Source organism: Colletotrichum paranaense (assembly GCF_030867605.1).
Source record: "Colletotrichum paranaense strain IMI 384185 chromosome Unknown Scaffold_2.1, whole genome shotgun sequence".
NCBI classification, from domain to species: Eukaryota; Fungi; Ascomycota; class Sordariomycetes; order Glomerellales; family Glomerellaceae; genus Colletotrichum; species Colletotrichum paranaense.
Genome location: NW_026848960.1, coordinates 1,501,244 through 1,517,476, shown reverse-complemented (window position 1 = coordinate 1,517,476; position 16,233 = coordinate 1,501,244). Strand labels below are relative to the sequence as shown.

At 53.1% G+C, this 16,233-nt stretch overlaps 4 protein-coding genes across 4 annotated transcripts; 2 read left to right on the top strand and 2 right to left on the bottom strand.

Annotated features, from left to right (window-relative positions):
- Positions 1 to 1,391: 1,391 nt before the first annotated feature.
- CPAR01_02390 (uncharacterized protein) lies at positions 1,392 to 3,088 on the top strand (the record flags this gene model as incomplete). The annotated part of the gene is made up of 4 exons (XM_060486678.1): positions 1,392 to 1,646; positions 1,718 to 1,934; positions 2,006 to 2,400; positions 2,453 to 3,088. 4 exons carry the CDS (start codon positions 1,392 to 1,394, stop codon positions 3,086 to 3,088), a joined length of 1,503 nt encoding a protein of 500 aa, XP_060354006.1.
- Positions 3,089 to 9,262: 6,174 nt separating this feature from the next.
- CPAR01_02389 (glycosyl hydrolase family 12) lies at positions 9,263 to 10,106 on the top strand (the record flags this gene model as incomplete). Its single annotated transcript, XM_060486677.1, has 2 exons — positions 9,263 to 9,597; positions 9,707 to 10,106. 2 exons carry the CDS (start codon positions 9,263 to 9,265, stop codon positions 10,104 to 10,106), a joined length of 735 nt encoding a protein of 244 aa, XP_060354005.1.
- A 279-nt stretch (positions 10,107 to 10,385) lies between these two features.
- On the bottom strand, positions 10,386 to 12,884 carry CPAR01_02388 (uncharacterized protein; the record flags this gene model as incomplete). Its single annotated transcript, XM_060486676.1, has 1 exon — positions 10,386 to 12,884. The coding sequence occupies one exon, from the start codon at positions 12,882 to 12,884 to the stop codon at positions 10,386 to 10,388; it is 2,499 nt and encodes an 832-aa protein (XP_060354004.1).
- A 1,406-nt stretch (positions 12,885 to 14,290) lies between these two features.
- On the bottom strand, positions 14,291 to 14,701 carry CPAR01_02387 (uncharacterized protein; the record flags this gene model as incomplete). The annotated part of the gene is made up of 1 exon (XM_060486675.1): positions 14,291 to 14,701. The coding sequence occupies one exon, from the start codon at positions 14,699 to 14,701 to the stop codon at positions 14,291 to 14,293; it is 411 nt and encodes a 136-aa protein (XP_060354003.1).
- Positions 14,702 to 16,233: the final 1,532 nt, after the last annotated feature.

Genomic DNA, 16,233 nt, shown 5'->3' with positions numbered 1-16,233 from the left:
TACAAATGGGGCTGCAGTTGAAAGGGCCCAGCCCCAGACACGAGCAGCTGTATTCTTTAATCAGAGTTCTCATATCAGACGGTCATGCCCGAGAACACGTCTAGAAGGAAGAGAAGGAAACGGGAGACTTCACATGGGTCCGAGGGAATGGTTGACAGGTCAAAGCGGCCCGAAAGATAGACGCCTTCCAGATTTTCTGTAGCAAAGGGGCACAGTGAGGCGCAGACTCGGGAAGATTCTCCAGCCTGACGTTCAATCAACCTTCCTGGGCCATAGCTGCCTCGGCTTACTTCCTGATCCTGGTGTAAATGCATCATGAATTCTTGAGCAACGCCGAGAAAAGGTACTCCACAACAGAAGATACCCCCCAAAAGTCGTGGGCACGAGGGATTTTGTGGCTGCGCCGTCCCAAGTGCCGCACAGCCGAGTCTCTAACGTCTTGTTGCCGCATCGAAGGCAGAATAATGGTGGAGGACTGTGGAGAGTGAAATATATCTCATCGCCGGAGTGCAAAGAGGTGCAACAGGTGGGTAGTATTCGGAGTTTTGTCTCTGACTTGACTTGACTTGGCACTAAGAAGTTGGCAGCCGTCGGACTCGTCGCTGCACAGGTGTCCCATGGTACGGGCCGCAGGATTTACAAACACTGGTCGGAACTATTCGCTACGCTTGGACTCCATGGGACGATTTCCCTCTTCGAAGTAACCTTGAAGGATATGGCTCCGCTGCGGTATTCATGCTGATTGGGAGTTTGGTAAATGAATGTAACTCACTTACAAATGAACACTGGCAGAGACACGTGGATCTAGATGGGGGGGCTATATCGAGGCATCTCGGTCACCTGCGTGGAAAGAAAGAGGTCTCTCAGAGAGTACATGCGGTTAATTCCAGCATCGAGAAAGCGCATAAGTCTAGACAATTCGTCGTTGTGTTCCCCGGGATACGCGGACTAAAGCGACAGATATTGACGAGGATTGCGAGGAGCTTTCACCACTTTTGATCAACTTGGTTGGCGACTCCGTTGTAGAAAAAGCAGGGGCGCATGCATGTCAGGGGCACCCAAGCAAGGGCTCGAAATTAAGAATGCAAGCAGCGTTGCGCCCGGTAAACTTGGCTTACAGAAGCCATCACACCTCCCATGTACGATAAATAATGGTCGAAGCGCTGCTGCTTGTCGACGGATTGACTGTTTGGAACCAGGCGCACTCAACCACGAGGGGTCTGTCCATTCAATACCACCACATTCGTTTCGAACTCTCTTGACATCTAGGTTACACTTGGGCCAGATTTTGTGTTACTAGTTGCATCCTTGGGTTTATCAAGAGTTTATCTACTGCCAATCCGGCTCCCCCTTCTGCCCTTTTCCCCCCTGCCGAGATGCATCGATTCAAGATGGAAGTCCTTACAGCCGTTGCTGCATGGGCAATCACCTCAGCATGCCTGAACGTTCCTGTCGCTCGTCAACTGCTCGGGGGCATCTGCGCGAGAGATACGGCTGAGCTCGGTGATAGGCTCTCAGCTACTGCAAAGATCTACCAACCGGGCACTGCCGAATTTACCAACGCATCTATCCGGTGGTCGAACCTTGATGCACCTAAGCCCAACCTCGTAGTGATTCCTGGAACTGAGAACGACGTTGCAGAGACTGTAAGTGACTGACTCTACTTTCGTCCGAGTGTACCCAGGCGCGAAGTAGGTTCTCACTACCCTGCGTACAGGTCAAATTCGCCAACGAGAAGAGCATGCCCTTCCTTGCATACAATGGCGTGCATGGCGCTATCACCACTCTGGGCAAGATGGACAGCGGTATCGAAATCTACTTGTCCCAGCTGAGCGGTGTCGAGGTTGCTGCAGACGGGAATACCGCCAAGATTGGTGGTGGTACCGGGTCCAAGCTCGTCACCGACACGCTGTGGAAGGCCGGCAAGCAGACTGGTAAGTTCCATTCTAGCTTTATCTCCATCACTTATACCTTGTCGAAATGTATCGTTAACCATGGGCTACAGTAACGGGAACTTGCGAGTGCGTCAGCACGCTCGGACCTGCTCTCGGAGGAGGCCATGGATGGCTTCAGGGCCACCATGGCCTGGTCGCCGATCAGTTTGTTTCTATGAACATTGTGCTGGCCGATGGCACCTTGCAGACCATCAATGAGACCTCGGACCTCTGGTGGGCTGTCAAGGGCGCGGGTCACAACTTTGGTATCGTGACCTCTCTTAACGTCAAGGTCTATGACATCGAACATAGCGACTGGGCGGTGGAGACATTTATCTTCAGCGGCGAGAAGGTTGAGGAAGTCTATCAAGCTGCCAATGAGCACCTCCTTAAGAATGGTACACAGGCCGCAGAAGTCATCAACTGGTCCTACTGGCTCAGAAACCCTGATGCGGACCCAGTGAATGTGAGTTCGACTATCTTGTTGTTGTCCACGAGCACTACTAATCTCACCCAAGCCCATCATTCTTTTCTGGGTCATCCAGGAGGGCGTCACCACCGTCGACTCCATTTACACTCAGCCTTTCCGGGATATCGGCCCCATCTCTGCCACTCCAGCCTCGGGAACCTACCTTGACCTAGCCACGTGGACTGGCATTGCTCTTGACTCCATCCCGTGCCAGAAGGCTGGCTTGAACAATCCTCGCTTCCCGATTTATGTCGAGTCATACAACATTGAGGCTCAACGCAAGGCTTACGATCTCTTTGCTTCTTCTATCAGCGGCAACTCACCCTTCAACAACTCTCTCTTCATGTTCGAGGGTTACTCCAACGAAGGTGTCAAGGCCATTGCGAGCGACTCAACTGCATTCGCCTATCGTAGCGATAATCTTCTCTTCGCGCCTCTCATCACCTACTCCCCCAACGGCACTGAGCTTGACCAGAAGGCCGCCACGCTCGGCAACCAGCTCCGTGACATCATCCATGAAGGAAGTGGCCGCACTGAGCAGCACGTCTACCTGAACTACGCCTTTGGTGATGAGGGTCCTAAAGAGTGGTATGGTAGCGAACAATGGAGACAGGATCGCCTTAAGTCTCTGAAGACCAAGTATGACCCGAACGGCAAGTTCAGCTTCTACGGCCCCATTGCATAGAAGGAGTTGGAAGATTTTGGCTTTGTATCTAGAGGCAATTTGAACAACTCATAAAGTACTTAAATTGATTCTACTTTGGCCCGAACATACCACGTCGTCGATGTCAAGTTGTTGAGCAGGCACGAGCAATGTCAAATACTTCTGCAATGTCGAACGTGTGCGCTCTTTGTATTCTTCAACTCGTATAAGTTACACGAATTAATGAGGGTTACAGTAGTGACCACTGTTGAGTTATATTGCCGAATTCTAGTCAGTCGTTTGATTTGCTCTGAAATGTAACGCGTTTAGTGCTGTCAATGAAGTTGCAGCTCATTGCGCCACGAAAGTCTGTTCTTATCTCATTAAAGGTCTTGACCATAGTTTACTCTGATTAGAACTTACAGTTTTTGTCTTTTTGTTCGCCTTGCTCATGTTCTGTACATTCAAAGTTACTCACTTTTAGAATTGGTCTGACAGCTAGTATCTTGCTCAGATAGAAGTTCTGTGGAACGTGGTATTCTAGATGTGTAGCGAGAGCTTTTAGCCGGCCGCATCTCGAACACTTGGAATAGTCTTGGAGTCCGACTGAAGTGGTTTTATTCGCTTGCTGCGTCTGTATTGTTTCTCGTTGATATTTCGCGTGACATTTGTCACCATATTGCTGATTTTGCTCTGGACAACCAACACGAGACATTCTGAAGGGCTTCACGTCGAGGTCATTTTCACACCAATGAAAATGACAACCGAATCAACGTAATATGGATCGCAAGCTAGCAAAGTCACAGGTTTTATAATTCTAGAATTACGTTCTATGGTCTACACCTGTATGGTGCGTTGATCAATACAAAGTCCGCCGATGTACTTGGACGAGCTTTTTCAAACTTCCAGGTTTCAGGGAGCAGACTTCAAAGTTGTTAAAGATCGAGGGGTTTTGTTCTTTACTTAGGTACCTTTGCAAAGTTTGATGGCTGAGACAGAATACGCTGAAGGTCGCCTAGATATAGATGAGGTGACTATGACTGACATTGAGACCAGCAGAGTCGCCTAGGCATACCAGCCTCATCAGCAAAAAGGGCACCAGGAATTGCCGACAGAAATACCCAGACACTATCAAAGATCCTCAATGAAATAGAGACCTTGTGATTACTTCGGTGAGAAGCCGGGCATCAGTATGAACCTGGTGGGAGGCTAGAATGACCGTCTTCATTCCCGCCCCAAATCTTCCTATTGTGTTCAATGATATTGGAAGCACAGTGTCAAGGACACGCATTAGCGGGCATTGACACCTGTGGTTGCAACCATGAAATCGTCCCTCGTCTTACAATCATCAATGATGACTACGATGTCTAGAGGACAGCCTTCTGGGGAACGATATCGTCCAGGAGCTCGCCTCTAAACTCTTGTCAGAATCATCTTGACATCGCCATGGCCTTGTATGACAAGCTACTCAGACCCAAGAAATCTCGAGAATCACATTTCGGCAAAAAGCCACAGTTTCCAATGAGAACAAGGTAGGATGTGTGGCGTGACTCCTGATGGCAGACCTTCGACCCTGCCGTCATACCTCGGTGAGAAGTTCAACTTACGAAAGACATCAGAATGGCGATATCTACCTGACACCGAATGATATTCAACCTCCCACAAGAATTCAATGTCGCCATTCAATATGCAGGCGATCTCCTTTTCGTCATGTAGATCTCGATTGCATCAACCCCTGGTGAATCCTGCAGTAGCTGCATCTTTCAGCTCCGAGGCACTAATGCACAAAACGCAAATACTGAGAGACATGTTGCCTCATCCACTTTGTCCGTCAATCTCTCCACTCTGCAGGCCTTTCCTCTCTCTCTCGCTTCACGTCAAAAATCATTGGGCCTGGGCTGCCAATAGCAGCATGAACCCCGAGTACCCCTTCTTTGACGGGTGGATTGCCGAACCAACTAACCACCCATCAAAACCCAGCTGTCGCAAAAGTCCGAGACCGAAAGTTAGAGACAAGAACGAGGTTATCCTCGATTGGGCCTTTCAGTTACCCAATGAGGACCAACCTGCATTCCCCGGATCCCATCTTCCAGCTTTCCCTAGCGTAAAAAATCCGAAGCCTCGTCTCTGGGCGAGAGACCAGGGGGGCATATTCAACCACCGAGGGTAATTGTGCATGTCCCGAATCGTTAAGCTGCATGAGTGGCAGAGACATGCATATAGCAAGAATCTGGAATGCAGCTGATACGCCCGTCGGCCAGTCCACATGCGAGATAAATCCCGTATATTGATGGGTTTTATTGCAGATGAGGATAGGACTCCACCAGAGGCAGAATCACGCTGCATGGTGATCGCCTATCCTACTGCAGTCGGCGATGAAGAAATCCAGGGCAATGGCAAGCATCATTGCCAGCAACCCAAGTGAATATCGAATACCGCAAGACTCAAGACACCACCGCTTCTCACAAGTTGGCTTCCAACGCTTCCCCAGGAACGCCTTTTGTGTGTTTCAATGAACGGCCGTGGCATTGCCGCGGCATTGTTGCCACAAGAGGAACGCGTGGGAATAGCCCCCCTCAGAAAAACAAAGAAAACCACGCATAGCCTGCGTGGAAGACAATAGAAACAAGTCAAAACGATAGCCCACGAGCAACGGCTAAAGCCCGCAAGTGTTCCATCCGATACATTCCCGCCGGTTCATGTCTCGACCCCTCAAAACGCCGCGGATGATGGCTGCTGATAAGAGGTCGTGAGGATTCTGGGAACGCCGAGTCCAGCCCATCCTCTGTGGAGGAGGCAGACAAGCCACCAACGGGCACCCTGTTGCGGCAAATCGCTCTTCCTGTTGGCTCCCGCACCGCGCGATTTTACCCATTTTCCATTCCTCAATGAACGACGTTCCGTAGTTCCGTTCGTTCCTCAGTCATCCCAATTGTCTTTTACCCACTCCCATGTTCTGGGCCTAGTGGAGGCCGGCTGCCCGTCGCCGCGTAAAACCCGTACCGGCCGGCGTACGCCACAAGTCTCAGTCCGTCTCTCCTCGACCCCTGTCACAGTGCGTCTTCACCTACACCACCCTTTCCTCTCCTCTCTTGGAGCCTCGTTCTTACACATAAATGTCAGGCTTAGGAAATTCCGCGACTCATAGTCTGGTCCCGAGCACGTGGAACCGACCACCCCTTCTGAGAGTCCCCTGTTCTCTTTCCGATCGGGAACGCAGGACAGATGAGACAAGCGCCGGTGTTGAGTCGCCTTCAGGGATCCAGCAACTCAAATTCCATTCCTCGGAACCGGGACCCTCATCCCCTGAACGCATCCTAGATCAACCCTCTTGAGTGTCGATATACCAAGACAGCCTCAATACCAAAAGACATGACTGCACACGCCCCTCCAAGCAGGATAAAAAGCAATGATATCTGATTAGAGTTGAGTCTATGCCATCGGCTACGCTACTCAGATGAACCCGCCGCTAGCCAATGTGCCAACTGTCAACACACACCACCACCACCCCTCTCACCATCCTACCCAAACATCACCACCATCGCGACGCGTCTCCACCGGCTCAGGCACGACGCACGCCCGCGGCTACAAAACAAGGAAAGGCCAGGAAGACAACCAAGACATAACAGGGTCGAAGGAGATCTTCCCAGATTCGTGGGATGGCAGCGCCGAAGATCACACTACCTTGACCTCCGAGAGGTCCCCCAGTCTCTTGTCTGAGCTAGACGCGTCCTGTCTCCGAGGCTAGAACGAGGCGCTTTCTTACTTGGACAGGTACATACAGATAATCGATGGCGTATGCCAAGTGGCGCAGGCAAATCGCACCGTCCCCTCTCTCTGGTAGGTGTGGTAGTCCAACCTTTCTTCCTCACATCTCATATGCCGTCAGAATAGTGCGGTTCGGCGCTCTCCACGCGAGGCTCGCTCTGCAGATACGAAGAAAAACCAAATATTCCAAGTGCAGAACCAACTCACGTCCCCAGATGGCTTGCTGGCCGAGCCTAGCAGGAAGGCGTTCAACAGGCGCACAGAAAAACCAAGTATCGACAATTGTGGGTGAGAGTTTCTCCGAGCCACTATCACATCTCGTCCTGCAAGCAGCCGTTCTTGGTTTTTCCTCGCACGAAAGCCACGAGCGGTTCTTGAGCTCGCCTAGGTAGCCCTTGCTACCCAGGTCATGAGGCTGTGAGCTAGACACAGCTAGATTCCAACAACGCCACCATGAGGTCGGGCCTCTCCGCGTTTGCTTTTGTGCCCTCATATCAATACTAGCTGCAATATGACTGAATTCAGATTGGGAGAGTTCCACGTTGAACTTGAACTTTACGGAGTAGCCAGCAGACTCATTGGAAGCTCCTCCAGTGAGACACTCGTGCTAGCAATCTTTCAACCATTCAATGGCCAGTTGCATGACGGCGCTACTATGACTCGACCGCGCTGACTACATCATCTTCACTAATAAATCATAACAATGACGCGAACGAGCACCTCATTGGCAAATGAATCTGCATACTATTGAATTTCACGTGAAGAAAAGGGAGGCCTAACAGATTGCAGAACTATGCTTCCAACCTGCGCGTCATGTCTCGACATCCAGCTCAGTCAGATAAGCGAATGTAGGGTCAGGACCGCCAGATGGTCTGTCAGGGAACAGGCATCGTAGGATCCAGGGACCAGAGCAATTTCCTTCCGAGGCTGGATCAGATTCTAGGTAATCACGTAATCACTCAGAGCCAACGCCAGCCAAGAAGAGTCTGGGAAATCAGATCGGGTGCGCACGTACGAAATGCACGTTGAAATGACAGGTCTCGAAGCCATGCAGAAGCGAAATCGCATAGGCGCCGATCAAGCGAGCCCGTTATCGTTACCAACGCTGAACTAGATTAAAACGTCGAGAGATTTGGAATGAGGGTACACCGAGATTGATCTCTAAACTCCGTGCCTCCACAAAGCCAGCCGTGTACGTCCGTATCATCAAGAGTGAAAGTTGTGAACCAAAAGTTCACACTGAATCTCCCCAACAGAAGACAAGCAGCATTTCGCACGCAAGCGTGAGAAGAAGAACAGAACCCTCGCATCTCGCACGCAACGAAAAGCCTCCGGTGCGTTTCCAGTAAATTAACGCCCGATCGAATCCCGCCAATCGCGGCTACCAGATCCCGCCTTGCCCCAGCTTCCCAACTCCACCTAGTCGACTCTTCTCGGTTACATCGCGGGGACCACCCGGCGCAGCAGCACAGGTTACGGCACTCCAACCCCGCGTTTTCCGCCGGCAGTCCATGCTGCTTTCCACGAGTGCCAGGGCAGATTATATCCTCGAATCCCATGCGTTGAAAGCCATGCCGGGGTAGCTGTGGCGCCAAGTGACGCCGGTAATAATGAATAGAACTGCTGTGCAGTTACGCTTTGTAGTTTGTAGAAGAACGAGATGCCGAAATAGTTCAGGATGAGTGACGGGCTTCCGCGAACATTTCAGAATACCTCGGAAACAGGAAATTGATCTTGATTCCAGTTCCTTATGATAAGTTAAATCATATAATCAACTCAGCCATGAAGTTTTGCGTAAACGTCCCAAGAACTTTAACCTTTGGACATCATCTCATCCACGGCCCCGGTTCTTCCTTCCCCACGTCACCAATAGCCGGGTTGCCCTGATTCGTGGTTCCCAAAACTCCCGAACTGGATGGATCTCGCCCGGGGCATTGACAACACCACGATGGGAGCCGCCAATGAAGAGCCGTCACCCTGGGCCTAGCTCACTGTCCGTCCTACAGTTCTGGAGAGTTTAAATCGAGAGCGGATATGATCATCGTCCCAATTGGTAACTCGCCCGTGCCAACTTCAGGGGATGAAGACTCTCGTGATCATATTAGCATACCCTTCCGAGGCAATTGCGGAAGGTAGGCCCACGAAACGGGTTCGGCATTGGTGACGATTCGTGCGGATACATAGAATATTCCCACATGGACTGTGATTCTGGCGGGAGGCTCCTTGTCAATGCCAGGGACCCCGCGCAAGAATAGATGAATGGCAGAAAGATGCAGTCCGGGACCAAGAAAGTCAAGTTCAACATATAACCATTTACAGATACACCGAAAAGCAGGACATATAAAACTTGACCATCCTTCCCCGGTACCACATCTCGTGAGCTTCCAGCCAGTCAGTTCCTTATCCAATAATCACAACGAGCTTTCTCTCCGTCTCTGCCCATCCACCATGAAGTTCTCCGCCATCCTCGCGCTCCTCCCCCTGGCGCTCGCCAGCCCGACGCCGACGACCGTCGAGAAGCGCGCGACAACCTACTGCGGCCAGTGGGACTCGGCCGTCACGGGCACCTACACCGTCTACAACAACCTCTGGGGCATGTCCTCGGGTACCGGAAGTCAGTGTACCACCCTCACCGGCCTCTCGGGCAGCAACCTGCAGTGGTCCACGACCTGGTCCTGGTCCGGCGGGCAGTACAACGTCAAGTCGTACGCCAACGCCGTCGTCAACGTCAGCAAGAAGGCCCTGAGCGCGATCAGCAGCATCCCCTCGACCTGGAACTGGAGGTATGTCTTGTTGCTCCGTCACTGTGTACTCCTTGTCCACAAGAAAAGACCAAAGACGTTATCTACACACCAAAACCATCGAGGATGATGACCACTAACACCCCCAAAGCTACTCCGGCACAGGCCTCGTAGCAAACGTAGCCTACGACCTCTTCACCTCCTCCACGGCAACCGGCTCCGCCCAATACGAAATCATGATCTGGCTCGGCTCCCTGGGCGGTGCCGGCCCCATCTCCGCCACCGGCAGCGCCATCGCCACCCCGACCGTCGCCGGCCGCACCTGGAACCTCTACAAGGGTGTCAACGGCCAGATGACCGTCTTCAGCTTCGTCGCGCCCAGCAACGTCCAGAGCTTCAGCGGTGACCTCAAGGCGTTCGCGACCTACCTCATCAACAGCCAGGGCCTGCCTTCCTCCCAGATCCTCCAGAGCATCGGCGCCGGTACTGAGCCGTTTGTCGGGTCGAACGCTAAGTTTACTACGACTGCTTACACTGCTTCTCTTTCTTGAGAGAGAGGCTTCTGATTGGGTTTCTGAGCAAAGTCATGTGACGTTGAATTGGGGGAGGAGGCCCACTGGAAACTGAGACAGACATGTGGCATATGGGAGGGCCAAAAAGAAAGCTGTTTTGAGGACCACATTTCGCTTCACTGTCCATACTTATTTCAAAACAAGTATATATCACAAATGACCAAAAGTTGCGCCTTCACACGAGAGTAAGACGGAACGCTAGAAACTCGTTGGGAAAGAGAAAACTTGTGACCGAAAGGAGATTAGTTTTGTTTTTTCTCATCGCCAATAACCAGGCGCTCGATAGTGTGCCATGCTCTGCTGCGCAGAGACCTCAAGCCTTCCCGACCAGAAGCAGTGCCGTGGCCCGGTGGTTGTGCCAAGTTCTGCCACGCCTTCAACGGCAGCCTTCTTCGCAGCCTCGTATGCTGCTCTTGTCTCGATACGAAACGCCTTGATGGCCTCTAGGACGTCCCGCATACCATGAAGCTCTGCCGCTTTGGGAGGTTTCAACTCTGGTGGCATGACAATGGCGTCCCAAGCCGCGTGGAATATGAGAACCCCTTCCGGCACGCCAGCTTTTACGTGCGCTGGGGTGGCTGGTCCTACTCTGCTTCTAAGCAGCGGGTTCGTCACAAGTTTCATATACTCGTTAACAGCATGGCGGTTTGAGCCCAGCATGCCGTCGCCAACCCAGATTGTCCGGTCGAATTGACTCCCGCCCCATGTATCACGGTAGGGTATAGACATGCCCTGGATATCGCTGTAGGGGAATGCGCTCAGACGGACTGTGGCGGGCTGGGTGTGGTGCGTAGTGACTTCGTCCCCCGCTGTTGCTTGCTTTTTCCTTGTGGCTTCAGGCCGTAGCTGGGGCCGGCGCTCGTCGCCGAAGAAGCTGAAGCCCTCACCCTCGCCTATATTCAAGAGCTCTTCCGCATCCAAGTCGTCTGCGGCTGAAAATCCGGCTGGATCCTCAATGGGATCGGCTTCAAACTCTAGACGAAGATGACGCAGGCCATGCAGGAGTACTGGACTACGTCGCGATGACGATTGAGAGGCAGCCTTTCGGATCGCACGTTCCTGGAGACCACCCAGCGTGAGAAAATGCACAAGCTTGTCTATCAACGGCCCGTTGGAGCGACGTGGGATCTTGGTCAGAGTCAGAGACGTCAGCCGGGGGTTCATGTCCGGTTCGAATGTCTGTGGGAAGGCCATCTGAGATCGTTCCCTAACCACTGTCTCGGCTAGCCAGAGTCGTGCCATGGTTGACAGCCCATCAGTCTCAAGTGTCGGAATCTGCGTCACAAACGAATGGTGAATCCTCAGCACCCGCAGATTGGACGAGAATACGGGCCTAAAGACGTGCGCGCAGCCCAGAGCGCCGCGCAGAGTGACGTTCTTGGGCCATGGGAGGAGATGCTGTTGCTTCAAAGCAGATCCTTGGATTGGTAGAAAGAACGGAGCATCGCAGGAGAGGTCTTCCAGCTGGCCTTGCGAGCTACGCAGCAGTCTCTCCACACCTGAAGAAGTGATTTGAGTGTCTGAGATGTGCAGATGGGTGATCCCGGCGGGTGCAGAGCAGATGTCGAGGTACGGCACGTCTGACCAGTCAGGCACCGGATGATCCATGTCTCCCGCAGTTGCGGCCTTAACGTAGTCCACACTGTCTCGCCTCAACGGAGTTCTGCCATTGGCTCGCACTGCTTCATCTTCTTGTAAATCGCGACCTGTAGCGGCTGAGTAAATGGGAGCATCCACGAAGTGCCGCTCGGCATCGCTAAAGGTTGCGCTCGAGTCGGATTCCTGGATGAACACGAATGGCCCAAATGTGTCGTTTCCTTGATCGTCAAAGACAAGTTTGCCCTCAGTCATGAATCGAGACTGAGACCTCAAAGGTGGACTATTGAAGCAAAGTGCAGCAAATTGGTCGAGAACACCGTCTGTGATTCTGTTTTCGCTGATATCCAGACTCCAGAGCGAGCTCTTGAAAGCCTGGAAGAGCATCAAAGCCATGGAGTCGTTGATCTCCCGACGTCTCACCTTTAGGACCTTTAATCTGCGTAGGTTGCGTCGTCCGTGAGCTGCAGCAATCAGAGGCTGCAGGGAACCTGGCAATCCGGAAACGTCTAGAAGGACCAGCTGCTGGAGCTTGTCCGATGCATAGAAGCCGTTGGGGAGTTGGTTTTGACAATAAGCGACACTAAGAACCAACAGGCCTTGCCGAGAATCTGGTGGTGTCGTGTTTGCTTCGGACGCCGGGATGGTAGTCAAGAAGGCGGGGTCCGCCTCGGCATGCCCGTCTAAGAGGATACATCTGAGGTTCGGCAATGTCTTGGAGAGTTGACGCAGAGTGTGAGGTATTGTCCTGCTGCTACTGTCGGACGAGAAGTGGGCAGTGTCTTTTGCAAACTCGCGAAAGTCAAGCGTCATGATCAGAGCCAGGGTCTTCGGCCGCAGGCGCTGCATGCGGTCGAAGATAAATGATAGGTACCATTCCAGGTCTTTAACACCCCACCGAGATAGTAGCAACAACGTCAGCAAATGGTATTCCTTAGTTCGACGGGTGTAGGTTGAGACAAACATACCGTCACTTGGATCCAGTCCCAACCGTCGAACGGCGACTAATGGATCGTTCCAAAGGCGGGGCGCGAAGACGGCGTAGAAACGTTTATTCACAGAACAAAGACTAGTAAAGTCCTTGTCTGCGACGTATGGTGCCACCAACTCAAGCCAGTCGAGTTTACTGACGGCATCCTGATATGATGGCAGCGTGGCCATGATGGGGTTGGTGGCTTTGTTCACGCTTTCTAATTAAGACCACTTGGGACTCTCATGCCAGGATCATGGGGTATGTAGCAGACAATGAAACAGCTTGCTGCCTCTCTCTACTGGTTTGGGGGCCAGTCCAGGCCGAAATAGCCGCCGATGCAGAGAAGCAAACGTGGGTGCGTTTACTGCTAGACAATCTTGCTGGAACGAGATGAACGGGCGATACGTTACAGCGGCCGATCAAACAGTCGATGGTCGATGTGAAGCTTGCATTACGGACGGCATGTGCAGCTAGTCGCGATATGGAAAAGTGCGAATGTGGCATCCACGAGACCGAGGCTGGAAAAAAGAAAGTGGCGTGAGAGTCGTGAGATGGTCGTCGCCAGACATGAGAATGATGCGGATTCCGTTCCAGTGAACAATGACGCGCGGGCCAGATTGCGGCCCAGCGGGATATCGACAATTCTTTGAGGGCGGGCTGTCGGGGGTTGTGCTCGAGAGGCGATGCAGCGATGCTGGATGCTGAGAAGCAGGGGGCGAATGCAGGAATGAAGTCGAAGCCACGCCGGTTGGAAATCGTTGAGGATGACCTTCAGCAGATCTGTTTTGATGAAGTTCAACGACAAGCCGCAAGCGTCCCGAAGCAAAGACGGGCTTTCAGACGGGGTAGACACGTGGGTGACATGGGAGCGCCCGGCGACAGTGATAGGGCATGGGAGCGGTGCCGTCGTGGTGATTGTTCGCTGCGTGTGACGATTGTCGGGCAATCATTGCTGGGAGGCTGGGGCTGGGCGTGTAAGATTGCCTCGATTGTTTCTGTCGCCTCACATTCAGTGATCTGCTTGCTCTGCCGTGTCTGCCTCCTTCGCCTGGCTTGCCTTGTTCTGGGCGATCGGTCGGGTGGTGTTGGTTGACGTCAGCAGCAACTCGAGGCTGTGGCTATGCATGCATGCATGCCAATACGGTTTGTCCGTACCGCACGTATCGCAGATGACCAAGGGTTTGTCTGTACGACTGTAAGGTAATATCCGTAATCCGTACACCGCAGGGCCAAGAGGTGTGGGAAATCCGAAGACAGGAATTCGCAGGGTTCGGAAAAGCATGCCGTCGTCAACCGGGCGAAAGTGAGAACCCGTCACCGTAGCGTATGCTTACCTAAGGTAGAGACTTCTCCGCTGGAAGCTGGATGGTCCTGAATTACCTAAGCTGTCATGAGATACGTACCTCGGGAGCCCCCGGCGTGTCCGGCGTCTTCTTCCCGTGGCTAACGCGGCAAAGCCGGCATTGGCAATGGACGGGAGTGCCGCAAACTCACGCCAGAGTATCCTCTCAGCTAACCTCGCAAGACGACATATCCCGAAGCTAACATTGACTTCGATAGTCCTAGTCTACGCGAGCCGAGTCCGTCTGATAGCTCACGCAATGCGGAGCCGTGAGCGGTAGGCGGGTCCGACCAGAAAAAAATGACAACGGCCAGGGTCCTTCCAAGCTTGCAAGCCACCTTCGGCGCTAAGTCTCCGGAGCTGCGCCCCGGCCTGGTGCCCCACACAGCCAATTGCGTCCGAGTCTCCACTCCGTGGCTCGTAAGCTTCCAGCCAATCCCGCTCCATCTGTACCCCCGCATCCGATGGTCCCAAGAGGTCGAGACCCGGCCGACAGCCGGCGCTGCCCCCGCATCGTCGCACGGCGCACCTAACGGCTTCCCACACCAAGGAAAAGTTCAGAGCAACCGTAGGTTTTCCCTTGCGCTTTGGCGACACCATCAGAAGAACTACGGACGCAGCTCCGTAGGTCCACCACACCAATGACCACACACCTAAGCTCATCCATTCATCAGCCCCCGAATGAGAAAACCATCCTCCTTCTGACCAGACAACCACCCGTCACGACATCATCTGACGGATCATGGTTTGTTATTCTCATCTCTGTGCGGCTAGTCAACCTCTTTAACATGGAAAACAAGGCACACATCCTAGCCACTCAGCTCCAAGCTCTCCAAAGTACCTCTGTCCGCGTAATGCAGCGCGAATGTTTGCGATAGACTTAATCACTGACTCATAGACTAAACGAACCTAACCGGAAACTCCAATGGATTGAGGCATATTCTAACGACCACGAACGATCCTCTTCTCTGCCGCATCTTGCTTGTCAAGCGTCGGTCCGTCCACCCGTCCCACCCTCACGCATTCAACTTCCACCGGACGGCATACGCTAAGAGAAACGACGAAAAGATGCCTCAGAAGGATTTGGCCTTGTTTTGAGGACGTTACCTCGGCAGATGGACAACTGGCCGCTTCTTATCTCGTACGAACGTCGTACTCCCCGAAATCGCAACAGCAGCCTTCTGCCTTTCGCTCTACAACTCCTGGTACCTTGCCTTGGTTACACAAGGTCCCACTGCCCATGTCTCTACACGATGAGATGCTGCAGCACACCAGATGCAGCGGCTGCCCGAATCCGATGGGCTGCATGCTGCCCCCCTGCGAACGCCGCGCCCTCTTGGAATTTCCTTGTGCTTCCAGGGCACCAGGGGTGAGCAGAGGGCCAGAGTGGGCACAGGGGACACATGCATCTTGTCCTGACAAATTCCCGCTGTCCTACCTATCATTGTCCTGGACTCCTGCATGCTGGCCTGCCTGCAGCTTGCCCACCGACAGCGGACATTTTTGCATCTTCAGTGGAACGCTGCCATCCCATCCCGTGCGAGAGCACCAGTAGTAGCACCAGCAGCACCAGCGTCAGACCTCTCCTGGCAGGGTTTCCTGTGTGCCTGTGTAACGACGACGACGTCGACAGCGCTGAGCGACGAACCCCCTCCCCTGCCCATATCCCGAGAATATGGTCAAGATCGACGGTTTGACAGGGTCGCCGCAGGCTCCGAATGCCGACGCTCAGGCCAGCCTGACTGGGCTGCCTAGACACGCTACCACCCTACCAACCTGCCAACCTCTGGACCTGGGAACCCCAGCTGCCCATCCATCAGCCCGAACCTCGACTCATCTCATCTCTTGACCAGTTATTGCACAGGAACGGCCGTTCGGACAAGGTCACCAAGGTCTAGGCATTTCCGGGGTGGAGTGCTCCGTCAGTGCGTGTGTGTATGGAGTATGGTGTGTGTGTGTGTGTGTGGTTCAACTGCAGCACTGCTTAATCAAACACGCTTTGCGCCCGTAATACCGAGAGAAGCAGTGTTCAGTCTCGTCTCACTCTCTGAGATTGAGTTGTGGTCTTCCCCTGCTGCCCTGCTACTCACTTGCTCTCCGCCTTTTGCACAGCAGAAGGCCCTGTGGTCCTGATTCGAATTTGCTGCTGCTGCTGCTCCTGCTGCTGTCTTTCATTGTCATGCAAACGGCTTCGG